General features: G+C 50.7%; 3 protein-coding genes, 1 non-coding gene and 1 pseudogene across 16 annotated transcripts; 2 read left to right on the forward strand and 3 right to left on the reverse strand.

Annotated features, from left to right (window-relative positions):
• Positions 1-1105: 1105 nt before the first annotated feature.
• On the forward strand, positions 1106-1223 carry LOC143675130 (U5 spliceosomal RNA). Its single transcript, XR_013171374.1, has one exon. It is a non-coding gene; the product is annotated as a U5 spliceosomal RNA (small nuclear RNA).
• Positions 1224-3604: 2381 nt separating this feature from the next.
• On the reverse strand, positions 3605-7945 carry LOC143674334 (alpha-aminoadipic semialdehyde dehydrogenase pseudogene; annotated as a pseudogene).
• Positions 7946-8059: 114 nt separating this feature from the next.
• Positions 8060-16107, reverse strand: BTBD19 (BTB domain containing 19). Of its 5 annotated transcripts, XM_077149884.1 has the most exons (8): positions 13317-16105; positions 11882-12095; positions 11699-11752; positions 10506-10565; positions 9883-9951; positions 9672-9803; positions 9423-9548; positions 8060-9297 (listed from the first exon to the last, which is right to left on the reverse strand). In XM_077149884.1, exons 1-8 carry the CDS (start codon positions 13400-13402, stop codon positions 9163-9165), a joined length of 876 nt encoding a protein of 291 aa, XP_077005999.1. In that variant the 5' UTR covers positions 13403-16105; the 3' UTR covers positions 8060-9162. The 5 variants fall into 5 exon arrangements, with proteins under 5 accessions (XP_077005999.1, XP_077005997.1, XP_077006000.1 ...); XM_077149882.1 differs by having other exon boundaries at positions 11699-12095; positions 13317-16107; XM_077149885.1 differs by lacking the exon at positions 10506-10565.
• On the forward strand, positions 9100-16515 carry DYNLT4 (dynein light chain Tctex-type 4). Of its 6 annotated transcripts, none has more exons than XM_077149889.1 (3): positions 9100-14974; positions 15417-15511; positions 15611-16515. In XM_077149889.1, the coding sequence occupies exon 3, from the start codon at positions 15622-15624 to the stop codon at positions 16276-16278; it is 657 nt and encodes a 218-aa protein (XP_077006004.1). In that variant the 5' UTR covers positions 9100-14974; positions 15417-15511; positions 15611-15621; the 3' UTR covers positions 16279-16515. The 6 variants fall into 6 exon arrangements, with proteins under 6 accessions (XP_077006004.1, XP_077006007.1, XP_077006009.1 ...); XM_077149892.1 differs by having other exon boundaries at positions 9100-12143; positions 12974-15511; XM_077149893.1 differs by having other exon boundaries at positions 12624-12674.
• On the reverse strand, positions 16152-21427 carry PLK3 (polo like kinase 3). 4 transcript variants are annotated; one of them, XM_077149881.1, is made up of 15 exons: positions 21003-21427; positions 20745-20852; positions 20548-20664; positions 20288-20417; positions 20119-20206; positions 19188-19283; positions 18898-19096; positions 18655-18781; positions 18307-18398; positions 17972-18065; positions 17766-17849; positions 17510-17672; positions 17221-17350; positions 16930-17043; positions 16153-16820 (listed from the first exon to the last, which is right to left on the reverse strand). In XM_077149881.1, the coding sequence occupies exons 1-15, from the start codon at positions 21210-21212 to the stop codon at positions 16629-16631; spliced, it is 1944 nt and encodes a 647-aa protein (XP_077005996.1). In that variant the 5' UTR covers positions 21213-21427; the 3' UTR covers positions 16153-16628. The 4 variants fall into 4 exon arrangements, with proteins under 4 accessions (XP_077005994.1, XP_077005996.1, XP_077005993.1 ...); XM_077149880.1 differs by having other exon boundaries at positions 16154-16820; positions 18649-18781; XM_077149879.1 differs by having other exon boundaries at positions 16152-16820; positions 17510-17849.
• Between the last annotated feature and the right edge of the window lie 3228 nt (positions 21428-24655).

Raw genomic sequence — 24655 nt, forward strand, 5'->3', positions numbered from 1 at the left:
TAATAACCAGGCAGCTCATAGGTGCTTTCCTTCCTTTGACTTCTAAGTTGCTTAGAAGACAACTTAGAAACTTAGAAGGCTGTGCCTGGTGTGGGAGCAGCTCTGGACATTGCACTCACATGGGAATTAGACCACACCAAGAGTGGTCAGTCCTGAAGCACTAACTACATCCAGTCTCAGGGGACAAATCCCAGTGCTGCCTGTAGGGCAGCCCACCTCATGTGACGTCTGGTACATCCTTCTGACTTCACATGGCATGGCTCCCCATCACTGAGAAGATAGAGTCCAAGCCCTGACATACTCTAGCCTTGCCTATACCAACCCAGTCTCAGCTCTCCTGACCACAGCACCCCCCACCCCCATATCCTCACTCTAACACACCCACACTAGTCTCTCTCTGGACAGGCTGTAATAGTTGTCTTCAACATGTCATTACCCATGCCTAGAACACCTTTCCACCTGCTAAATAATCCTGACCTAAATGAATAATCCTAACCTAACAATAATCCTTCAAGATAAACTGGATACCATCTCCTCCAGAAAGGGCGGTGAGTGCGTCCTATGTGGTCTCACTGGCCCTGAGTGTCCATGCTCCACTGTTTTCACTCCTAGGAACAGAGCTCCCTGAGGGTATGGAATGATAGGACTGAATCTTAACTGGGGCTAGGATTCAACAATCCCAGTACCTTTAGGGATTGGGCACCCATCACGGGCGGGAAGCGTCCACGTGTCTCCGGGCGGGTTTCCTTTCCCACTTTCGGAGAAAAGAAGACAGCAGGGTACCCAATGGTCCCGGCAGTCCCGCCCCAGCGGCACCTCTCCGTCCTTCCCACAGCCGGGCCCCCCTCCGCTCCCGCTGGGAGCTGATACGTCCCCGAGTCGCCTGTGATTTGCATACCCATAGTGCACCACGAAAAGACAGACCGACGGTACTTGGGTTCTGTTCCCACGGGTGTTTCTCCACTGTTGTGAGGGCATAATGACTGTTAAGCTTACGTGGATTGGAGAAAATACACGCAGTAATGCGTGTCTCTCAGTCCTTGAACAGCCATAACTGTCTTAAGTATTAGGTCTCTCTGGGAAGTTCGGCGTGATAACAAACCACATGCTCTAGTTTCTCTTCAAATCGCATAAATCTTTCGCCTTTTACTAAAGATTTCCGTGGAGAGAAGCAGTTACGAGTCGTTGAGTAATTTTTTAGAGGCCTTGATTTTTATCAAGACCGAATGTGTGCGTAAAAAAAAGAGAATTTTTTTTTTTTTTAAGTTTTTTATGGTTACTCAGACAGCGTTGTTTTTTTCGTTAACACGTGGTAATAAAACAACGCTAATGTGTATAAGAAACTGCGTTTGAAAAGTTTGGTGGGTTTTTTTCATTTTAAAGCTTCGGATAACTTAGAAACGGAGTTTTGTTTCTGAAAATACTATGGTATTTTTTGCGGGCATATCTTGAGTCTTAAAGAGGTTATCCTAAGGAAGTTAAATGACATAAGCCTGATGTGTATTCTCAGCGAGTAAAACCTTCCCTAGTTTTCAGAAAAAAGTGCTGAGACTAAACGTATGTCCCGGAGGGTCTCAGAAGCAGGCAGATCGTTTTGCCTACCTTTTTCTGTAGAAGTCATCTGTAGTGCTAGGACTTTAATGCCATCTAAAAATAGTAATCAGATATCTGGTGACCCCCACATTTATAGCCGTCAGCAAATGCTATTGACTCCCACTTCCAAACCTACATCCAACCGTATTCTAGTCACTGATACCGGACAAAAGCGGTCAATTCTTTGTCCCATGAGCTTGAAGGATAACTTCTGAGATACCTGGGTTTCAAAGAGCCAGCGTTTGATGCTAAATGTGAAGCAAGAGAGCAAATGGCCTATCCGCCCAAAAATTTATCTCCCCGAGTCTAGGGGGTTTCACGGTTTTTATGGGTTCTAACAAAGGAAGATGAAGATTTTACAATTTAAATAGCAAATATAGGCAGAGAGGAAGGGAGACAGTTATCTCAACAGCAAGCATAAACAGAAACTAATTTATAACTTTAAAGAAGTGAAACGGGCTGGAACCAGTTAATGGCTGACTCAATTTCCTCCCTTAGAATTAGGGCCTTTGCCTTTACAAATTTTTAAAGTGAAAGAAGGGGGAAAGGCACAAATAAGAACTTCTACAATCATTCCCAGGGATCAGGGCAGCTGCATTATGCTTCAAAGATTTCAGGTGCTTCCTGTCTGTGTACTTTAATATACCAGAAAGAAAAAAGATTATTTATATGTTTCAGAAGTCACTCACAATCATTCGTTAAATCTTCACGAATTACAACCCCCTCCAATTACCATCCTGGTCTGAGATCTCTCGCCTGGAGTATTGCAATAACCCATAACTATTCTCCCTGGACTACTCTGGCCATCTACCCCAAAATTCCCCACCGCAGCCAATGTAAATCTGATCATTCACACACGACCCACCCCACCCCCCACCCCCAACAAAACCCTCCAATGTCTTTCCCCAAAACCCATGGCCCAGGTCCTCCTTCCTTCTGGTCTCCAGTCAAATGTTATCGAGTCCTTGACGCAACACCCTATAAGAAAAAATCCCACTCCTACTTAAATCACTGTCTATTCTTTTGACCTGCTTTATTTTTCTTCATAACACAAACTAGTCCCTGAAATTATATCATTTAATTGTTTACTATATGTTTCTCCCACCAGAAAGAAAACTATACAAGATGGGGATTTTATCTGATGTTCTCTTATGTATTCTGTGATCCTGAATCATTGCCTGGCACGTGAATAGTCAATGAAAAAATATACAAATATATATATATATTTTTTTTTAATGAATAAGCAACTTTTATTAGGTCAGTAAAAAAGAACAAAGAGGAAATTTTTAAGGCAAAAGCTTTTCATAAACATTATGACAAAAAAACCTGAGTTGTCCTTGTTGTTAGTAACATAAGTATAGGAAAATTATGAAGTCAGTTGTACCTGACTTCTGGCCCTAAAGTTAGCACTTTCAATCGCCTTCTCTAAACAGTGCACTAGAGATATTATTCCAAGCTAGCCACATTATCATGTCTTTAATAGAAACTCAGGAAGGACAGTCTCCTTGAATGCCTAATTGGAAATAAATTATAAATATAAAAATTAAAACACCAATGCAGCTTGTATTCCAGAAGATCTGTCTAAAAAGAAATACTGGAAAAAATAAAATATAAAATGCTGGGAAAATAAAATATAAGAAAACAGGTCGATCAAAAATAATTTTGTACAATTTTCCAAGTGTAATTATGACTCCTAAAAAATGTTTTAATTGGTTATGTTTTCTTTTCACGGTATTATACTAATTAAAACAGAATTAGAGGGCGGGCAACAGTGACTCAGTGGCAGAGTTCTCGCCTGCCATGCTGGAGACCCAGGTTCGGTTCCCGGAGCCTGCCCATGCCAAGAAAAAAACAAAACACAGGATTAGAATACTTAAATATTATGACCTAAAAAAGAATTATTGGAAAGCCATAGCATAACTTTAAAACTGCATGGTTTAAACTGTTTATTTTTAAAAGGACATTCATAACAATATAGAATAATGTACTCAATTTTGAACTTTATGGAGGCAAATTTGGCTTTCAATAGGTTTTATTTCATGAGATATTTTTAATGTCCCTACCTAGTTCAATAGGAGGGATTAAACAACTATGCAAGCTGTATGTTGAGCAGACACGGTGAGGAGAAGAATTAGGAAATCTCTGATATAATTTTGTTTTACTTTTCATCAAAGTTATATATTCTTTTGGTTTAAACAACCAAATAGTTTTACAAATCTTGTTCTGAAAAATAGCCATCCGTCAGCTCCACATTTCCCATTTACCCTTCCCCAAAGACAATGATTCTTTTGGAATTTACCTCTATATTCCTAAACCCAGGTTGGTACTTATTGCTTTTGAAACTTTAGGCATTACTGATTTTCCATTATAGAAAATAACTGTCTTTCATCTACCTTCACCACTGCCTTTCTCCTGACAATAGCCTCTCCATAGGAAAATCAGTATTTGGCTTAATAGCCAATGAAGATATCAGCTTGCGTCGGTAAACACTATTTATAGCTGGGCCGTGGAATGTATTATGAATACTTTTCCTTCCCTGGTTTCATTTCTAATTGCCTAGTTTTTTCATTTTCTTGCTTCTCTCTGTCATAATTAAACCCAATCTCTTTGCCGGTTGTCTAAATCTCTCCAAATATTCTGATGCATTAGATAGTCTACAAATTTCATCTTTTCTGAAGGCTTCTTCCCTGATCCAGTTTGGCCGGGGTGGGGGTTGTAACTGGGGGAAAGTAGACTGCCAGGGAGAAAGAACTCCAAATATCAGGGTGGTGATGGGGGGCCTGGGGTTGAATCTGTCCAAAGGCTCCTCTGGGCAGCTTCTCAATGGGCAGGAGCAAGACTTGGCAAAGAGAACTCTCCTCAGTTCTCGGTAAGCACATATTGCCATATACTGAAGCTCTTCTCTGAGAACAAATCCCCAAGGGCAACCTCAGAAACTAAACAGCAAAAAAAATGGTCTAAGGAGGAAGGCACGAGTAACTCAGATGTGCTTTCACTGGACCTTGGCATAGGCAGCTTCTGGCTCAGAGTCCTTAGCAGGGAAGTGGTTCTGATGCAGGAGCAAAATCTACATCTACCCACCCATCTCTTCCATGATGACCCAAGCCAATGTGAGCAAAAGGCGGTGTAACTGAGGATGAATATTCCTAGTCATTTTAAATACAGCAAACTGTTCTGCGTGTTTTGTGCTCTGGTCCTTGGGATACAAGACTATCCCTAATATAGGTCGCATCCTTTCCAATACATGCTAGGGGGTCATGTGAATCCCCATAACCACTATAAGAATTCTTTACTCTCTCAGGAAACGTTCCTGCAACCATCGAGAACTCTTCTATTTTCTTTTCTATTCTGTTCTGGATTTTCCACAATCTCTACCACCACCTGAACTTTTTTTTCTAATTAGAAAATAATCATAAACTTTATAAAAACCATGAAGAACAATAACTAGTGACATAAAAATCCAATCCCTCTCCATACAGCTGTTATGATAATTTATTTCTATTTTTAAAAAATAAGTTTCTTGATTTAGTCAGAGCCTAGTGGGTGTAGGGAATTAGGCACTGTTCACATTCAAAATGATTTATTTATTCAGGGTAAGCCTTAATTTTCTCTGTCTTCTTCATAAGGAATAGCTGCAGGAATGCCTAAAAGCCTTGAAGTAATACGAATCTCAAATATCTTTACTGAAACTTGATTCCTTGGGCCAGAGGAAGGTCTTCATTATAGCTGATGGTACAAGTAGATCTTCTCATGTACGGTTTCCAGGCATCAATGCCAGATTTTGTGCCACCACCAGTATGCTTTTCGCCTCCAAATGCATCTCCAATCTCAGCCTCACTTGTTGGAATATTGACATTTGCAATGCCACAGTCTGATCCTTTCAGTCCAAGCCAGAGGAAGATTCTGCCTAAATCCTTGGTAAAGATGCTACTTGAAAGTCCCTGTTCTACTTCATTATTCCATGCAAAGACCTCTTCTTCATTCTTGAATTTAAAGACATAAAGAATTGGGGCAAAGGTCTCTGTGTGCACAATGGACTCATTATGGGAAAGACCTGTCACGATTGTCAGTTCGACATAATTTCCAGGGCGATCCATAACCTTGCCACCATAGACCACTGTGCCACCTTCTTTCTTTGCTTGTTCCACTGCTCCAAGGAACATGCTCACTGCCTGTTTGGTGTGGAGTGGCCCATAGAGAACATTAGAGTCCCATGGGTTCCCGTCACAGATCTGTGCATAGCCCTTTTTCAGTTTATTTACAACTTCATCATAGATGCTTTCATGTAAAAACAGCCGCCTCGCAGTTGTACACCTCTGGCCAGCTGTCCCAACGCCGTAAAGAGAGCTGATGGAACAACTAAGCTGAGGTCTGCCTCCTCAAAAGCAATAAATAGCATTGTTTCCTCCAAGCTCTAAACTTCTCCCAAACCTCTCCTGCACCATAAGAAACATCTGTTTTCCCACCTGTGTGCTCCTGGAGAGGGACAGCAGGTTCACCCGTTCATCTTTGGCCGTTGCTGTGTGCCAATACCTGCTCTACCACAAGGCAAGGAACAAATTGCACCTGGCAGTTTGTTGTCTTCCGGGACCTTTGCAATTAATCATCTTTGTGACAGCTACACTAATGAGGGAAGTTGCTGGAGCACCTTAGCAGAGGCAGGCATTCACAGAGCGTTGCAATAGCATTATTCCAAACATACACTGCCACAGGGAAGTTGACGCAGTGATGATTCCAGCTGGGCCTAAGGGATTCCACTGCTCAACAAGCGTGTGTTCAGGTCTTTCAGAAGGCAGGATGGGTCCCCCAATCATCCAGGACAAGCCAACAGCAAAATCACAAATATCCACGTGCTCTTGAACTTCTCCCACACCTTCTACTAAGATTTTCCCCATTTTTAAAGACACCAAGTTTCCTAGAACTTAGATCTTCTCCCATAATGCCTCACCAATCTGCTTTACTATTTCTCCTCACTTGGGACCTAGAATATCTGCCTATATTTTCCATGCTTCTTTTGCTTTCTTTACAGTTTCTTCATAGTCTGCTACACTGGCCTGTAGGACTCTTGCATTGGCTCATTGTTAGCAGGACAACAGGGCTCTCCCGAGCCGCCCCAGCTTCCATCGTACACGCTCACGGAGCCTCAGCTCCTTCAGCCAAGTGTTTGGGGCTGATTGATCAGCAGAGTGGACATGAAGGTGACGGATGGGCCTGCTCCACAGTCCTGAGGCCTTGCTTCTCCTGGTAACGCACAGGCACAGCGAGCCAGGAAAGTGCCACATACTGCTTGCAGGAGGCAGAGTGTCTAGTCAATGAATATTGGTGGAAAAAATGAATGTTTTGAAGTTATTTTCCAAGCACGTAAACAGCATTTAATCTGTACCACTACAGTGCAACTGAGAAGTCAGGATTTAAGGGATGATTTTGCTTACTGGATCATTATACAGATATTTCTTTTGCTTTCTGGTATATTGGAGCAGACAGGGAAATTCCTGAAATCTCTAAATTGTCATCCAGCTGCCTTGATCCCTGATAATGATTGTATTGCCTTTATTTTCTGCTCCTGTGGTTGTAAAAACCTTGTGACTAACCTTTATTTATACCTAGTTATCCAGTTTTTCCACTTCAGAGTTTTGTAATCACTAAAAATAGCCCCTAATGTTTGTTAATGAATTATCCCACCCCAAATCCAAAGTTATCTTGATAATGGGGACTGGCTCTAAGCAAAACGTGCCCACATGATATGTGCAGTAGCTTAGACTTAAACCTACATTCCGCCATTTTCTTACATATGTTCTGTGACCAAGCATAATTAATCTGCGCATGCTCAATAATTAGATTACCTAATTGCATCATCTGGGGCACTGTGCTCATTACCCTAAACCTTGCCCACCTTTTTCTCTAATAAAACTATCAGAATTACTGCAGTTCAGGGAGACAGATTTTGGGCTGTTAGACCATCTACTCTTCTACTATGCACCTAAGCAATACACTTTTTCTCTCTTTGAAACCCTGGTATCTCCAGGAATTGGTCATTGAGCAGCATCAAGCAAAACAATCCAATGCCTTTGTCTGGTAACAACAGTTCTAAACACTTTACAAAGATTAATTTCTTCTAAGAACCCTACTGGTAGGTTCTTTTATCTTCATTTTATCAATAAGGAAGCAGAACTAGAAAAGTTAAATGGCCTCACTCAAGTCACAAAGCTGTGGAGCTGGGATTCAAACCCAGCAGCCTGGTTCCAGAAGGCATACTCATTTCACCAACTCTTTTAACAAAAGGACTGAAGATCTACTTGGCTGCTCTGTGCTTTTTTGCATCAAAGATACGGGTATCTTTTTATATCATCGCAGAAATATACCATAGTTAATTTAACTAGTTTTCTATTGATGGACATACAGGTTGCTTTTATTTTTCATTACACAAATAATGCTGCCATGAAATGATATGGCATGAAGAAATAACTCTCTTTAATCCATGTGCAATATATTTTTGTATAAAATCTGATACAGAAATCTAGCTTTATTTTCTTCCAAATAATCCACTGTCCCTCATTTTAGATCGTTTTTCAGCTTCCTTAAACTCTCTATGGAATAAAGGAGTGTTTAAATAAGGATTAGTCATTCATTTAAAATTTACAGAGTACTGAGTATGTAACAGGGAAAGCAAAATTGAACAAGGCACCACTCCAGCCCCAGGAATCTTTCTCCCAAGAGATTTTGTTCTACAGGAAGAGAAAACGTGTAACGAATGGAAGAGGTAGCATAGGGAGTCTTCATTAACCCCAAGACTAACTCTGGAGCTAGGGGACTAGCAGTTCTAGAATGAGTGAATTTATGCACATTCGGTGATTGAGAAAAGAGTTGCTAGTGTTTGGGAACCACCTAGTAGTTTTGAGTGTCCTGAAAGTAAAATCTATTGTATTTTGTCCTGACGGCAATGGAGAAATTGAGGGGCTTAATAAGGGGATTAGGACAGACGTTGTAAAACCTGACTTGTAGAAGAAAGGTCTGGCTGCAGTGTAGGGAATGGATTAGGGCACGCCGAGGGGAGGGTGGTGGCTGGAATGAAGGCAGGAAGATTAAGAACTGAACCAACTGGAAAAGTCTCTTAGATGGTAGAAAGGATAGGAAGCAGGTGGGAGGAAGGATGATAAGATAAGGGTGAGATTCAGGTTTCTGACCTGACTACGGAGATGAAAAACACTTTTAGCCCCGAACTGGGGCAAGATGAGGAGCTCAGGTGCCTAAGGGGCATTCAAGGAAGCGATTTCCTGGAGGCAGGTTTGGGTTAAAGAACTGAACTGAAAAGATATCTGGGTGTCATCGAGCAAATAAGGTGAAGGCGCCTAGGAACAAGGCATAGTGCGAAGAATACCCTCGCTACTACACCAACCCTAAATCCACGCCACTCTGTCGCGCATGACAACGGGTGGACTTCCGGTGCCCGGCTCGCCTTGCATGCTGGGAGCAGAAATCTACTCCAAGCGCCGAGCGTATCGGGAGTTGTAGTTTTGGGCTGGCCCAGTTGGACAGTCCCGGAGTTCCTCGCTCCGTCGTTGCGCTGGGTCACTGTAAGGGCGGGTCCAGAAAGCGGTGATGCTCACGAGGCAGGGTGCCCTTCCGTCGGCGGCATAGGGCGCCCCGAGCCGCGTCCCCTCTCCGCAGGGCGTGGCACTTCCACGCCTCCACTATCTGCTCCACCTGCACGGGAAAACCGGTCATCTCCGAGCCCCGCGCGAGCCCAGCAGACCATGGGCCGGACCGCGCCCTCGCGCCCTTCCCGCACGCTACTGAGTGCATCTGAGCCGGGTTCTCCGCGTCCGCACCGGGATAAGCGGCTCCCTCCGGTTCTGCTCTTCCAGGGCGCTCAACTCTGCCGGGGCCAGCAAGGCCAGTCTCAGCTCCCGCACCACCGGGGCCGCCACCTCGGCTACGGATCTCTCCAGGACCGCCTGCGAACGCCAACCCTGAGCCTGGGCGAGGCCGGGACAATTGCCCGCGCCGGTTCCCTCCCGTTTCCTGCGGGACGCGCCTCTTACAGCACACTTCCCGCACTCCCCCCAACCCCCACTCACGGCGCCCACGCGCGCCCAGCTCCGGGCCGCCCGGATGAGCTCAGCCTCGTCGACGCAGAGCTTGTCGCTGCGCAGCAGGGGCAGCAGCGCCGCCGCCGAAAGCTCCAGGAAGCTGCGAGTCCGGAGTGTCTCCTGTGGGCAGGCGAATGGGTCAAGGAGGAGGCACAGAATGGGGTGTGTATGGTTGAGGGTATGAAGATGGGAGCTGTACCTGGCTGTGGGCTTCTATGAAGGCCATGCAGCACTCCTGCAGAGGTCCCAAGCCAAAAGTTACGGCCACCTGGGAGGAGAAGGACAGAGGCTAAGTTGGACATGGGCACGTCCATGTGGCCCTCCACACTGGGGTCTACCACTACAAGCCTGATCCTAACCTTAGAAGGGGAGGCTGACAGGGCTGTGGCCTCCCCAGTGAAGACCGCAGTTCACACGTGCACACTCTGATGCACTTAACTAACAACCTGGCCTTCGCTACAGGAGGCTATGTCGTTCTTTCAAATCCTACACTGGGGCCTAGGCTTAGCTTCTAACCTCTATCCCACCGCCACCCCAAGTCTGATTGAGAACCATTCCGCAGCCCAAATAGAGGAAAGACCAGCAAAGACCTCCACCCCCTTCAACTTTTTCTGCCCCTGGACCTGATACTGCTGATGTACCCACAGGTCTGGGTACAGATTTCATCTCTCATGTACCAAGGTCGCGCCAGGCCAGACAAAGGTCCAGGTGCTTGGCATCCTGAGAGCTCAGTCCCACATACTGAGAGCCAGATTCCTGAGCTTAAGGAGCCTGGCAGGAAGGGACCTGACTTTCTCCTCCAGGCCTGACATCGCCACCCACCTGCAGTGCCTCACAGACTAGCTCCACGTCCAGTACCTTCATCACAAACTCCAGGCACAGCTGGGAAAAGAAATGTGTAGGTGTGCAGAGGAGTCCCAAACTGAGACCCCACCCCCAGAAGCAGTGAGCAAGCTTGGAGCAGTAAGCCCCCAGGCTCCCAGCAGCCCCAGGCCCATCTTGACCTCCCAGACCAGGAAAGGCAGGGAATCATCAGGGCCTGAGATGTGGAAAGCCCAGCAGCCCTCCTCCTTCTAGGAACATATTCCCCACTAATCAGACCAGTTACAGACTAAGCAAAAATTCTACTCTCCCCTTGTGTCAGGACACTTGTCTTCCACTTGTTCCTTCCTGACTTAAGGACATTTCTATCTTAGCCAGAAACGAGTTTCATCCATGACACCTCTCTTTTACCCTCACATGCAGAAAAGTCAGTTATGCCAGTGTTACGTCCTCTCTCAAAGCCTCTCTTGGGCTTCCACTGCCACCACCATTCTAACCATGTCATTTCTTATGGCACTTCCCATGTCTCCCAACCCCTTTTCCCCTTTCTTTACAAATCCTTACTCCCTTGTCTGAACCTTTCAATGAATCTCCACTCCAGATTCTTGAAGGGGGGGTAGAAGTTCCTAAATGACCTGGCCCCTGCCACCTTCTTCAGTCTCATCTCTTGATCTCCTCCTCTCATCTCCTGTTCCAGCAACACTAAATGTCACACTAGCTCCTTTTGTGCCCAGTAACTAGAATGCTATTTTCCCACTCCCCCTCTGAACAAACTCCTCCACAAATGTTTCCTCCTCCAGAAAGTCTTCTGTTCACCCACGGAGGACTGGCGAGACCCTCTACAGTCTCAGCACCATTTGCCCTCAGCTATCACACTTATGTCACTGCATTGAGAATATTCAAGTCTCTTTTTTCCTCTCTCTTTCTGGAGAACAGAATCAAAACTGACTTATCCTTGAGTCTATAGCACCAGCCATAAATACCCCATGTGCATAAATACCCCACCTCAGTACACACAGGGGCATACGTGTATCTCTTCCCACACATGCATATGCCCGATTTACAGAGAGATTCCCATATTTTTCTCTGTGCTGGCACACACTCCTCTTCAAGCCCGGATGTGTGTGAGGCAGTGTGTGAGCTGAGTCCATGAGAGGGAAGGAAGAGGAGACGGGCCTGCTGCAAAAACCCACCTCTCGCAATTCATCCAGCCCATACTCCACAGCGGCTGTCAGCACCTCCAGCACCTGCAGAGTAGGTGGTTGGGGGAGTGAACGGGAGTTTCCTCTGACCCTCAGCCCACAGCGTGATTGGCAAACTCCTCTGCCTTTGGCACCCTCAGCCTCCCCAACCCAGCTCCTGCCCAGTGGGCTCACAGAGTGGCGGTGCAGCTCAACACTGTTGGTATACAGGAATTCCAGCACTGCCAGGAAGGCCGCAGCTGGAACGGTGCTCAGTAGCACGGGGTTAGACACCCCAGGACCCGAGTCCACACCCAGAAGTCGCTGGAAGAAGTTGCATCTACAAGCCAACAGGCACCGATGGGCAAATATCTCCTGCCGTTCTTGACCGACCACAAAGCAAACATCACTGTGGGGGAGAGAGGGAAAGAGCCAGGAGAGAGGAGGTCAATCTAGGGTATGACTTGACCTGTGCCACCACCCACTCTGGGCCTCCATTTCCTTACTGTAATATAAGAGACCGGGATTAGTCCTTCCAGTGGAGGATGGGGACACACAGACCTGGGTTCCATTCCTAGCCCCACCCTGGGGTACCTCAGCCAGTCATCTCCCACATTTGAATCTCAGTTTTCTCACCCTTGAAATGGGATGGTAATCACAAATCCACAGATCTTAGAGGAGGTGGTATGCTTGCTCACTGAGGGGCACTAGGACTGAGGCAGCAAGGACATCATATCAATCCACTTGCTTTCTCCTTTCTAGCCTGTCTTGGGGGAAGGAAGCCTTCTCTTGGCTCCTCCTTCACTGCCTGCCAACTCAACTTTTTCAGCCCTCCTCCAGACAGAAGCATGGGGGTGGGGGCTGCAGAGTGTGCATTGGCTACAAGCAGGCACAGCAGTGATACACCCATTATGAGGTTCAGATCACATTTTCCATCTTCATAATCACTTCCGGCCCGGGCCTCAGGGCCTCCGGGCCTCCAAACAAGGTAAGCGGGTAGGAGGCAAATGAAGCCTGGGTTTCCTGGAGCCTCTTAGTCCCACATCCAAGGCCTGCAGTAAAGGAAGCCGGGTTTGAAAGATACATTCTAGCTCCCCTTACAAACCCCGCCCCCTGGAAATTCCATCCCTAGTTTCAGAAACCACTAGCTTCTTGGGCAAGCAGTGAGGCCCCAGTCAGCACCCTTGAACTACTTCCTGTCTGAGATTCTGGTTCCCATCACTGAGTTTTTTTTCTCTTGTAACTCCCCAGTTTAAGAGTACGCCATCTGCTCTTCTGTCTCCCCAGGGAGGGAGACCCCACCACCAAGCTGAGTGCACAGAAATCAAGTCACATCCCATCTCTCAGGAGCCAGAAGCAGCAGAGGGCTCTTTACTCCTCTACTGGGAGCCCAAGATCCGGAGAAAGGCAAGCTTTGCCTGCTCCGGGCTCCAGCCTCCAAAGCCTCCCACCTCTAGCTCTCAGAATACAGTGGACACTGAGTGTCCAGTACCGCCCTCTGCATTTGAATTCCCTATCGACTAGTTCACCAGGGAGGAGAGCCACCTCTTCTACCTCAAGGGCTTCCTCGGAGTCATGGAGCCGAACAGAGCTGGCTAGGGGAAACCCGCAGACAGGGCCCACCCCTCACCTGTATCGGGGGTTGTTGATGAGGCTTCTGAGTGCTGTGGAAAAGGGCACAGCCTCCCCATGCACAACCAATCCTGGGGTCTCCATTCATGAGTAGGGCGGGGGAAGAAAGCAGGTGGAATGGCCTAGGAGGTCTGTTGTTCCTTGGTCTGAGGGAGGCAGAAGGTGAGAAGGAGCAGGAAGCCCGAAAGGCCTGAGAGGGCGGGGCAGGAGCTTGGGAGGCCTGTTTGCTGAGAAGCTGAAGTTTAGGGACTGGGCCAGGAGAGGCCTTGGCTCCTGAAGAAGGCGTCCAAGGCCCGGTGGCCAGAGGCTTGGGGAGAGGGAAAAGGCACAGAGAGGGAGCCGCGGGAAGCCAAGGCTGGAGAGGCCCGTGGTTGGGGATCGGCAGGCGGGTGAGGCCCCGGCCGGGAGCCTGGCCAGGCAGCCACTGGGGTGGGAAGCCTGTGGGTTTCCATGGAAACTGGAGCCCAACCAGGGAAGAGGCTCCGCCCATCTCTCAGAGGCTCCGGAAAAGAGCCCTCGGAGGGGTCTTAAGTGGATCCCGGAGGGTCCTGGCACTGTGGCACCCTCCCGCTCTAGGTTCAGAGTTCAAACTGAAACTCCCTGCCCTCCAGTCTTCCAGCTGCCCCCCCCTCCCCGGCCTAGGGTCAGATTCAGGTCACCCAGGCCTGGGGAATCTCATCAGCAGGGAAAATCCTCAATCCCACAGGAGGATTTTCAGGCCAAGACCTGGCTTGTTTTGGAGGGTGCAGTGCCTTCACTCTTTTAAGGGTCAGGTGAGGAGGCGTCACCTCTGATAGAAGTGTCACAGCCTCTGGCATCCCTGAAATGCATCCGCCCGGGGCAGTGGAGGGAGGCAATCTGGGCACTGGGCACAGAAGAGGTGTGGCCAGCTGGGGACAAGACTCAGGGCACTTGGGCCAGCAGCTAGGGTCAGGAGGCTGGATTCGGGTCACCACTGAGTCACCGCAGCGTCAACCTGGCTTTCCGGAGCTGAGCTGCAGGCCTCCCCTCCCCCACACAGCCCAGGGCTGAGGATGTCATTCAAGCTCCACCCTATAGCTCCAGGCACCTGAAGCAGACCTGTTTGTCCCTGTTAATGATGGGGAGATAAGAGCCTGATGGCACCCCTTCCTGTGGGACTTGATCCTGCATTCCTGAGCAACCACCTCCGCAGCCTCAAGGTCTCCCAGATCCCAGACTTCAGAGACTTGATCACATGTGAAGAGCCAGTCAGACAACCATTTCACAAGCGAAGAAAAGGACAGTGGTTAAAAACTCTGGGATAGAAGGCTCTTTCTGGCCAGGGACCCTCACCTCTGTGCAACATGTCCCTCTGTCTCCACCCTGCCCCCTCAGTATCTGACTTGGTAGTCCACCCCAGAACTTCAGGCCCTAGCTGGCTTCTCTTCTGATGACTCAGGGACATCCTTTCATACTTTGCACTCAGCACATGCTCACAGTAGTAACACTCTCAGGTTAAGCCAGAGCCAGAATTGGAGGGAAGGAAGCAGAGGGAGGACTACTTGCCCCAGCACCCATGGCAACTCCACAACACAGGCCAGGGGCCCTGCCCCTTCTGCCTGCCAGTCAGGGCAGCCGTCCCAGGCCTGGGGAGCTGAGAGCGAGCTTGGAGGCCAAGGGCTGCTGTTGATTCAGGTGCCTGTGGGAGGTTGGGGAGAAGAGGGTGGCCATCCTAGAAGAACTGATTCTGGTGGAGATGGGGCCAGGAGAGGCTAAAGCAGAGAGCGAAAGGAAGGTCAGCAGTCACCTGGCCCCAGTCTCAGCCAGGTGTGGGGGAGAACTTTGTGCCAGGGCAGGTAGGGGCAGGAGGGGAGTGGGTTCAACACCTCTACTAGAAGGATCTATGGAGTTGAAGGGGTTGGGTCTGTCCATTCATCCATCCTGGTTGGGGGATGGCAGGACCAATTCCACTGTTTGAGGTAGGGACCAGCTATATCTCCCCTTTGCCTGCCGTCAAAGCCAGGGAAGAAAGGATGTGTACTTAGAGCACACCTAGCTTGCCTCCATTTTGCCCAGGGGAAGGTGGGGTAGAGACATGCTTAAGATCATGGTCAGATGGGCAACCCCTCCCCTGTAGATGTCGCTAATAAGGTCCTTAACCCTCGAAGCAAGGAGACACTAAGCACCCAGGACCTCCTGGACTATTTGATCCACTTGTCCCAAAAAACACAGGTAAGAAGGGGATAGAGGGTAAAAAAAACCTTGACATCACCAACTCAGGACTGGGTGGTGGGTGAAGATGGCCCTCCTGCCTAAGTGTGGGTCTTCTAGCCAGCAGGTCTATGGCTGGCAGGCCTCTGCCCCCTGGATGCCAAGAGGAAGAGACTGCCAAAGACTCGGGGCCAAAACCACCACCACCACGCGCGGGACGGCTGCCCAGCATTGATGAGGCCCGGCCTGTAGTTCTGGGCCCAGCCTCCCGACGTGGCTCCATGCTGGGACCAGGGACATCCTTCTCACGCCGCAACTCACTGGTAGGGCCAGGTGCAGGTACTGGAGGTCGGCGACCATCCCTGGGCCCCGCACCCCCTCTAGGCTCGCGGATCAGCTTCTCAGGGTTGCCCCTAGCGCCAGCCCGCCGGGTGGCACCCTCATACCGCACGGAACCTGCGCCTGGAGAGCGCTGGGAGGCCGAGCTTGCACAGCGCATCTTGGAGGCAGCACTGGCAACAGGGCTGCGCAACGCATGCTACTCTGGCCAAGAGGCCGGGCCACTGGCACGGGAGCTTTGCGAGCAGGTGCGCCTGCGCCTGCGTGAGCTCAGCCCGCCGCGCTACAAGCTGGTATGCAGCGTGGTGCTGGGGCCCCGTGCTGGCCAGGGCGTGCGTGTGGTCAGCCGGGCGCTCTGGGACGCCGCACGCGATGGGCTGGCCTCTGCCTCCTTCACCAACTCCTCACTCTTCGCTGTGGCCACGGTCCACGGGGTCTACTGTGAGTGAGGAGGCCTCCAACTGCTGCAAAACGGTTTATTATCCCAGGAGGAGGCCCTCCCTGGGGCTCACATCCCAATAAATAAAATGTCTGTCAATAAATAAAAGTGATCCATAAATAATGCCCCCTGAGCTGGGGGCTAAGGCTCAGGCTTATCTTGGAGAAGGGTAGGAGGCAGCGAGGACAGGCTGCCCCCAACCCCAGTAAAGCTGGTCCCTGATTCCCTGGGGGAGTCAGCCCAAGCCCCCAGTGAGGCACCAAAAGGAGAGGGAGGGCCACCAAGGCAAGGACCAGGGCCACACAGGCACAGGCCTCAGGCCTGAGGGGCTGGGTTAGGGTGTGCTCTGCAGGACGGGGTCTAGGCAGGATTGTGGTCCCTGAGCAGGCGCAGAGCATAAAGGAGCCGCTGCCGCAGGTCTGGGGAACAGCCCAGCTGCCGGAGGTGAGGTGCAAGGTAAGTACAAGCGCTGCGATTACGGGCCACAAAAGTCACAAGCAGAGGCTCCCAGCCACTGAGAATCAGCTTGGTGTGGTCTCCATAGAAGTTCACCTGCACATGGGAGGGCAACACTGATCAGACTCTAGGTCCCAGGCCCAGACTCTTCCTTAGCACCCTGGGCCTCCTAGGCCTTCCCACCCACTCCAGGGCCCACTCTTACCTGGACAGTGCCATCGCTAAACAGCATGAGGAGGGCCTGATCTGTCTTGACCCACTGCAGCAGCAACGGTGGGGAAGGCACTTCTACCTCTTCCACACTGGGTAGGTCTCCACCCTGGGGGGTGGGGGCAAATCACTGTCTGACATGAGTCAGGCCCCCTCCCCCTTGATGCCTCCCTTAGGGTTTCAGCCTCCAGCTTTGAGCCTTATCCCCTGCTCCCCCTCCCCAAGAGGGAATAGGAAAGGACCAGGATGTGTTAGTCATCAATGTGCCCCACCCCTGCCCACGTACCTTCATGAGATGCTGCTCCATGTAGGAGGCGAAATACCGCAGGACGCCCAGCTGAGGCTGCAGGGCCCGGGGCACAGCGCCCACGGAGAAGGAGAAGTGCTTTGTGCTAGTGGGGTTGTAGTGCACCGTCCTTGGGGGTTGGAGGGGACAGAGGTCAGAGGATGCCCTGTTCTAACACCCCTCCCCTGAGAAACCCCAAGCCCCAGAACCCAGGAGCACAAAATACACAAAGGTGCAGTCCTCCTGGGTACAGTGGCCCAGGTACAGGGGACCCCATGACAGCACTTACTTTCTATTGGCCGATAAGGCCATGTGTGTGCCATCGTTGAAGAGCACAGCCACACGGCGGCTGGACAGCTGATACCCAAAGCCAAACTTGTTGGAGTAGTCAACCCACTTGCTGACCCACACCAGAGACTCTGGCTGTGCCAGGGGAGCTGGGTTCTGTTCCGCTGTCATGGAAGGGAAGGGAATGGGAACCTGTTCCTGGCCTCCTAGCCAAAGAATTCCCACCACCGTCCACTCATTCCAGACCCTGACCTTACCGGGGGGCATGAAGGCCACGCAGTTTCTCAAAGCACAGAGGGCTGACTCCACCACTGTGGCCACAGTCAGACCTTCTTCAAATCCTGAAGGAAATAGGACACTGAGAATTAGGGACCAGTCCCCCAGGCCCCACACCATGTCCCCTTGCCCAGTCCCTCCATCTCGCCCCTGGTCTCAGCCTTTCTCATCCACCCTGGTTCCTCACCATCTCCACTGCTTGCCAGTGTCCCCCTGGGTGAGCTGTCTTCAGGTGCAGTCTCCACAAGGCTGAGGGGGGCTGGACCAGAAGCTACTGGACCCTGGAGGGGTGGGTACAGGAAGGGAGTGATAAGCCCACAAATCCCATTCCTAGGGGGGCTCATGCCCAGGCCTTCCCTGGCTCCCCAAGGTACCCCAGGTCAGCGCCAACCTGGCTAATGAGATACAGCCCATTAGGCCACCATGAGGCTGGATGCTTCCTCAGCCTCTTTTATCCCCGGCTTCCTGCAGCTGCCAGGGCAGGGTTGAGTCAGAGGAACAGTGGACATGTGAATACCTCACCTCAGGCCTGGCATCCTGATGGCCAATGGATGTCCGCATGACACCATTCACCAAGCATGAGACCTCATCTCGCTCCTCAGAACGGTTCTTACCTGGGGGGTGGGGGGAGAGGGGACACAGGCCTCAGGATCCTTAGTATCTCAGTATCCTGCCCCCTGCTTCCCACAGGGATAACAAGAGACAGGCAACATCAAATACTCGTACAACATATGCTCTCCTCAGGAGCTCACAGGACCCCTCCTGAGAACACTCTCATGAATACACACTCACCCCCTCTCCCGTGCATGTGTGTTACAGGCCCCCAAACTCTGCTCTCACAGTCCACTGACACCCCAGACTCACTCTTACTCTTGTTCTTTTTCCTGCCAAAGAGGCTCTTGGTAACTTTGGCAAAGAGACTCCTAGCCGGATTGGGGGGTGTTAGGTCTGGGACTGTCGTACAACTGGTGACAGGGAGCCGGTCGGGAGTGTAGCCCTGGGGAGGAAAGCTGAGTGAGTATAGGAAAGAGGGCTCGTGGGTCCTGTTATCTGCCCCCATCCAATCTCCTGAGATTCTGCAGACCAGATTTTGGTGTCTGGTAAGCCACAGACCTTGGTAAAGAAGTCATGGCGTAGGATCTGGTCAATTGACGGGCGATCTCGGGGTGAGGCCCGCAGGATGGCAGCCAGGAGCTGCCGGGCAGGCAGTGAGAGGCTGGCAGGCAGCGTGTAGTGAACCTGCTTGATGCAACGGTACGTCTCCTTCAGGTCAGCTGTCTCGAAAGGGGGACTCCCACACAGCAGTGTGTACCTGTGGGGCCCGGGTGAGGGGAATCAGGAGTGAAATGGAGGGTACAGTCCATCCCTGTATCCACCTGTCTGTGGCTGACCCTTGGACTCACATGACACAGCCCAGCGACCACACATCTGCCTCAGGGCCATGACCCTGCCTTAGCAGCACTTCTGGAGCCACATAATTGGGGGTGCCACAGATGGTCCTGAAAGGAGGCAGGAGGAGAGAGGGGAAGGCTCAGACCCTGGCCAATAACACCTCCATTCCCTGCCCCCACTGTGAGCCCAGACAAAGCAGCTGCCTGTCACCAAAGGCCAGAGAGCTCCTGCTTGTCCTGGGACAATGGATGCCAGGGACAGCAGCTGAGTTCCCCATCCAACAGCCTGGCCCAGCTGCTCAGCTGCTCAGCAGGGCAGGGGGAGCCCCTGATCCCCAACCCAGCCCCTTCCTCCAGGGTCAACACAGAGTGTCCATCAAGGATATCTCTCCCCACCCCTGATGCCGTCTGTCAGGCACCCATACAGGCTGTCACCTTCCATGGTCTAGGCCACACACACCAACACCAGCTGTCACAACCCCATAAACATTCATCTGCCACACATGCTATCTGTATCATGTATATCCAGTCATCATGGTCACAGCAGGGTCTCCTTACACACCTACCAGGAGTCGTGTCTCATCATTCCCATGCTCGGACTGTCTCTCACACACACAGTTACACATTGCCTGTGTTACCTTCCTCCCGCCACACACAGGTTCAGTTATATACTTCCAAGAACCCTTATACCCCCATCTCAGGAACTCAGGGTCACCTACCCAACCTGTGTCACAAAGTTGTAAGGTCTTCATCCTCTCCACCAGTCGCAGGAATCCAGGCTACCATCTCCACCTTCCCACAAACAGCCCATCACCCTCTTCCTCATCTATCACATGCGTTCATCAGGCAGTCATCTTACCTCCCACACACACATACTCACAGTCTCTCACACACGTCAGCTGTGTCAAACAGACTGTAGCCACCCCTCTCCTTAAACACTCACTTCTTCCTCTGCTCTGGAGGCTCCAATCGAGATGCCAGCCCAAAATCCCCCACCTTGAGCTCCATGTTCTCGGTAATGAAAAAATTTCCTGGACAGCAGCAGAGAGGTGTGTCAGACTCCTTCCTCCCATCCTGCCCTCCCCATCATCCTGCTAGCCCAGGAGTCTCACCCAGCTTGAGGTCCCTGTGCAAGATGCCCCGCTGGTGCAGGTACTTGAGGCCAGAAAGGATCTGCCGCAGGTAGTAACGCACCTCTGGCTCCAACAGGGTGTGCCGGGCCTTCCAGATGTGGGCCAGAGACTGCAGAGAGACACTGCCTCAGCCCCTGACCCGCCCTGCCTGACCCTCCCTCCATCTGCTCCCTGAGAGAGAGCCAGGACCCCTTTGGGGTCTTAAGGCTCCCCTTCCTAACTGCATTACCGCCTCCCACCTTCCGGCTGCAGAGCTCCAGGAAAATGTATATGTTGTCGGCGTCCTCAAAGTGGTGCGAGAAACGCACAATGTGACGGTGCTGAAGGTCTCGGTGCAGCTCAATCTCGTTTAGGATCTGCGATGAGGATACCCGGGTCGTCATTCTTCAAGGGCCACCGCGGCACCGTCTCCCCCTCCCCCTTCCGCTGGACCCACCTTCTCGCGCTGATGAGGCTTGGCGACGCGGCTCTGCGGGATGACTTTGACCGCGTAGACTCCCCCGGTCTCTGTGTCAGTGACCTCGTAGCAGCGGGCGAAACCCCCCTACGAGGAGGGGTTAGCCATCAGGCAAGGCTCCCGGATCTGGACCGCAAACATCCCCGCGCCGGGGACGAAAGCCTGGCCGGGCGCTGAAAAAAAGGCCGGCAGGACCCGCCCCCGCTAGCACCTCCTCCCGAACGGTCCCTGGCCCACCTTGCCCAGCAGTCGGCCTTTGAAGTAGGTGCGGCCGCTGCGCGGGTCCGTGATAAGGCGCCCAGGGTCTGGCGCCGGTGACCCGGCCAGCACCTCCAGCTGCGGTCCGGACGCGGCACTCCGAGGCGGCCCGGGTCCGGCGGGGGGCGCAGGCGGAGCGGCAGTACGCGGGAAGGGGCGCGGGGACAGAAAGCCGGCGGCGGGCTCCATGAGGGCGGTGCGTCTCGGCGCGGGCGCGGCTTGTTCTCGGGGCCGCCCCGCCCGGGTAGCGAGTGGCACTGCCTGGATTTGCTACGCTGCGCTCGCGCCCGAGGGAGCCGGGCGTTTTTATCAATGAACGCCCGCCCCCTCCCTGGTGTCGCGTCACCGAGAGCTCCGCCTCCTTCCTGGCAGCCAGTCACTCCGAAACCACGCCCCCGTCAAGTTGCGTCCCAGGAAGCCCCTCCTCCCGCCCAACGCGCCTCAAGGCCCAGCCTCCTGCTCACGTCTTAAAGGAGCATCTATACTGAAAGTCACCTGCCATGCAAGTCCGCCCAAGATGTAAGAGGCAGCTGTTTTTCTGACCCACTCCCCACTCGGCCCTGATAACTGCGAGTTCCGTTAAGGGGGGCTACTTTCTCCCCCCATTCTTCCGGGCTTATGCTAAATCCGGGAGGTAGACGGGCATTTCGGGGCGTCTCCCCAGCAACTAAATGGACTAGTATACCAGGCAGGAGGGGAGAGGCCGGCGTGGCGCTCCTTTTAGCCGAGGCACGTCACTAATATTCCCCTTTAAGTGCGTGGGCCCGTGTGCACGCTCCACACCCTCGGCCGGAACCCCGGCCTAGAGCAGTCATGCCCCTATTAGGGTCTAGGAGGAAACTGCACACTCCAGAACCCAGCTTGCTTGAGCCGTGGGCTTCCATGCTGGGCTTTGGAGTCAGACAGAGCCTGGCATTAAAGACTTTTACCATGCACCACGCCATAACTGCCGCTACCGACTTCCACACTGAAGAGGGGCGGACCTCGGGCTCCACTGAGGTCCCCTATTTCTTGCCCTAAAAACACCCACTGCTCTAGCTCAGCAACTACAAGGCCAGAAAGTTAAGAATCGAAACTGGATTTTTTCAAATGCTAGCGATCCCCGGGCCATCCTGACCCCTAGATCCCAGCTCAATGCCCACACTTCGCAGGGCGGAAGACAGAGGCCGAATCTTAAACCCTCTGTGGTGTTTGTCCCAGGGTCACAGCATCCTACCTCTCACCTTCCCTGTCTTCACAGGGTACCAACCAATCAATTACTAAGCCATTTGGTCAGCAAAAATTTACTGAAAGTACGTGCTCAGTGCCAAGCATTATTTTTATTAAGACTGACCAAGGTCACGCTCTCATTTAGTTTATATTCTGCTTGATAGAAGCAGACAGTAGGCAAGTACATAAACAAGGTAATTGCTGAGGGTGGAAAGTGTTATGAACACATTAAGAAAAAAAAAAAAAAGAAAGAATGAATGAATGGAGAACTTACTTTAAAAAGAGTAACCAGGAATATCAACAAATATTTATTCGCCACCAGTACGTATGGCTGCTGGATTGGATCCTACCCAACCCCTCAACAGGCCCACAAGGGTCAATTTCTCTAAACTTGTCCTTCGTGGTCATGGAAGCCTGAGATATGAGAACATACAAGTAAATCAGGATGAGTAAAGGGAGATAAGACCAGGGTGGGCAGGAAGGCCTTTCTAGGTGCCATTCTCAGGAGTTCAGTCTTTATCCTTAAAGTCAGCAATTTTTCAGGGGAGAGAATATAGTGGTGGGGCCAGAAAGGACAAATGTCCAGGGGAAATGGGGCTGAGGCATGTATAATTTGGAAAAGCATATTAAATATTACACTTTTTTATTTGAAAAAATAAAGCAAAATATCTCTTAATTTTATGACAAACCATGTAAGATCCAGCACACTATTTTGGCTCAGGGTATAGCCAGATTTGCTACCTGTGATTTGGTAGCTGGCCATCTCAAAATCCTGTGTCTCCTGAGCTTAGAAAATCCATCTCTTCCCAAGGCCCCAGCTCACTGAGAAGATTTATTTAGGCTTAGCGCCTACTATATGTAGCAATACTTACCCACCTGTACATTGTAAATCATAGGACCTGCTGTCCTCTTCCACAAAACACTGGCCCTTGTGGAGTATGGCTCCCAGGACAAGGGCACAGTTAGTTCTAAAAGATAGCCAAAAATCCCTACCTTGTGCAATGACAAATTGCTTCTCCTCAGCCTTGGTCCTTTTCATTAACACTTCAAAGGCAGTGACCTGGTGAGGTTCAGCCAGGTGCCCACTCTGGTAGCCTTGGTCTGAAAGCAGGGCACAGGGACAGGAGCTCAGCCATGGAATCAGTCATTGATTCTTTCAACAGATGTTTTCCTGAAAACCTATTATGTGTCAGTTCCTGTGGTAGACCCTGGGGAGACCCATAGATAAAGACAGCTATTCTGTACTGTAAATAGTGCTATTATTGGGAAGGTGACATGCGATGGAGGGTGGACTATGGGGAATCCAGTGGTGGGATCTCACCCAGCTTGGAGAATCCAGTTAGACTGGGATTTCTAAGCTGACACCTAAGGGCTAAATAGCATTTAGCACAAAACAGGATAGGTGAAGAGGAAAAATTGTTTCAGAGGAGGGAATAGTATGTTCCTTGAGGCCTGTAGTGAGAGCTCTTGGTTCTTGGAAAAACTGAAAGTTCAGAGGAGCAAGAGGGAAAGGAGAGTTGGAAGTTGGAATGTCCAGAAGCCTAACCCCAAAAGGCCTTATAAGATGTGTAGAGGAGTTGAAGGGCTACTTGCCCCTTCCCCAGTTTGCAAAGTTCCCAAGTTCCCCAGTCTGCTGGACCCTAGCTTCCCAGAGAAACAGCTTTGAATTTGGTGAGTTCAGAATCAAGTCTGACAATATATACAGAGTGGGTTCTGGAAAGTGGTGAGATGCAGGATAGGCTCCATGAGAGAGAAAGCTGATTTACCACCCAAGCTTGGCTCCCTAGAGCCTGCTCCCCAAAGCTGAGGACCTCCCACCAAGCTTGTAGGGGCTGAGCCTGAGGCTAGGTTCCCCACTCCTTCCACAACTGGCATTTGAGGCTGAGCTCAGGCCACCTGCCCATACTTATGTTACCTCTCTCATCTCTGCCATGGGACCTTGTAGTGGGCTAAATTGTGGTTCCCAAAAAGATATGTCCACATTTTAATCCCCAGAAGCTGTGATTCTTACTTTATTTGGAAAAAGGATCTTGGTGGATGTCATTAAGTTGAGTCTTAAGATCATCTAGGAATCATCCTGGATTACCCAGATGGACCCTAAATCAAACAATGAATGTCCTTTGAGAGGCAGAGGGAGTTGTGAGATGGAGAAACAAAGGAGAGAGACACAAATAAGGCAATGTGAAGACGGAAGCAGAGATTGGAACGATGCCACCAAAAGTCAAGAAACGTCTGCATCAAGTTGAATTCTTGATATTCTCACAAGCAGTGTGGACAACCAAAGCTATAGACTGAGTCCCCAGTCTTGGGGTTTGTTCATATGAAACTTAACCCCACAAAGGATAAGTCAAGTCTACTTAAAATTTAGGCCTAAGAGTCACCCCCAAGAGAGCCTCTTTTGTTGCTCAGATGTGGCCTCTCTC

This window comes from Tamandua tetradactyla, chromosome 2 (genome assembly GCF_023851605.1).
Source record: "Tamandua tetradactyla isolate mTamTet1 chromosome 2, mTamTet1.pri, whole genome shotgun sequence".
Classification (NCBI taxonomy): Eukaryota; Metazoa; Chordata; class Mammalia; order Pilosa; family Myrmecophagidae; genus Tamandua; species Tamandua tetradactyla.

Excerpts from the sequence above, each read along its gene's own strand:
- PLK3 (XM_077149878.1), bottom strand. The coding sequence starts at position 21,212 with ATGGAGCCCGCCGCCGGCTTTCTGTCCCCGCGCCCCTTCCCGCGTACT. Across the intron at positions 19,097-19,187 it reads TGGTCGCTGGGCTGTGTCAT|GTACACACTGCTGTGTGGGA; the intron begins GTGAGTCCAAGG and ends CGGGCCCCACAG. Across the intron at positions 17,044-17,220 it reads TGGAGCAGCATCTCATGAAG|GGTGGAGACCTACCCAGTGT; the intron begins GTACGTGGGCAG and ends CCCACCCCCCAG.
- DYNLT4 (XM_077149894.1), top strand. The coding sequence starts at position 15,622 with ATGGCTGGCAGGCCTCTGCCCCCTGGATGCCAAGAGGAAGAGACTGCC.
- BTBD19 (XM_077149882.1), bottom strand. The coding sequence starts at position 13,402 with ATGGAGACCCCAGGATTGGTTGTGCATGGGGAGGCTGTGCCCTTTTCC. Across the intron at positions 9,804-9,882 it reads TCATAGAAGCCCACAGCCAG|GAGACACTCCGGACTCGCAG; the intron begins GTACAGCTCCCA and ends GCCTGCCCACAG. Across the intron at positions 9,549-9,671 it reads GCTGGGCGCGCGTGGGCGCC|GCGGTCCTGGAGAGATCCGT; the intron begins GTGAGTGGGGGT and ends TGGCGTTCGCAG.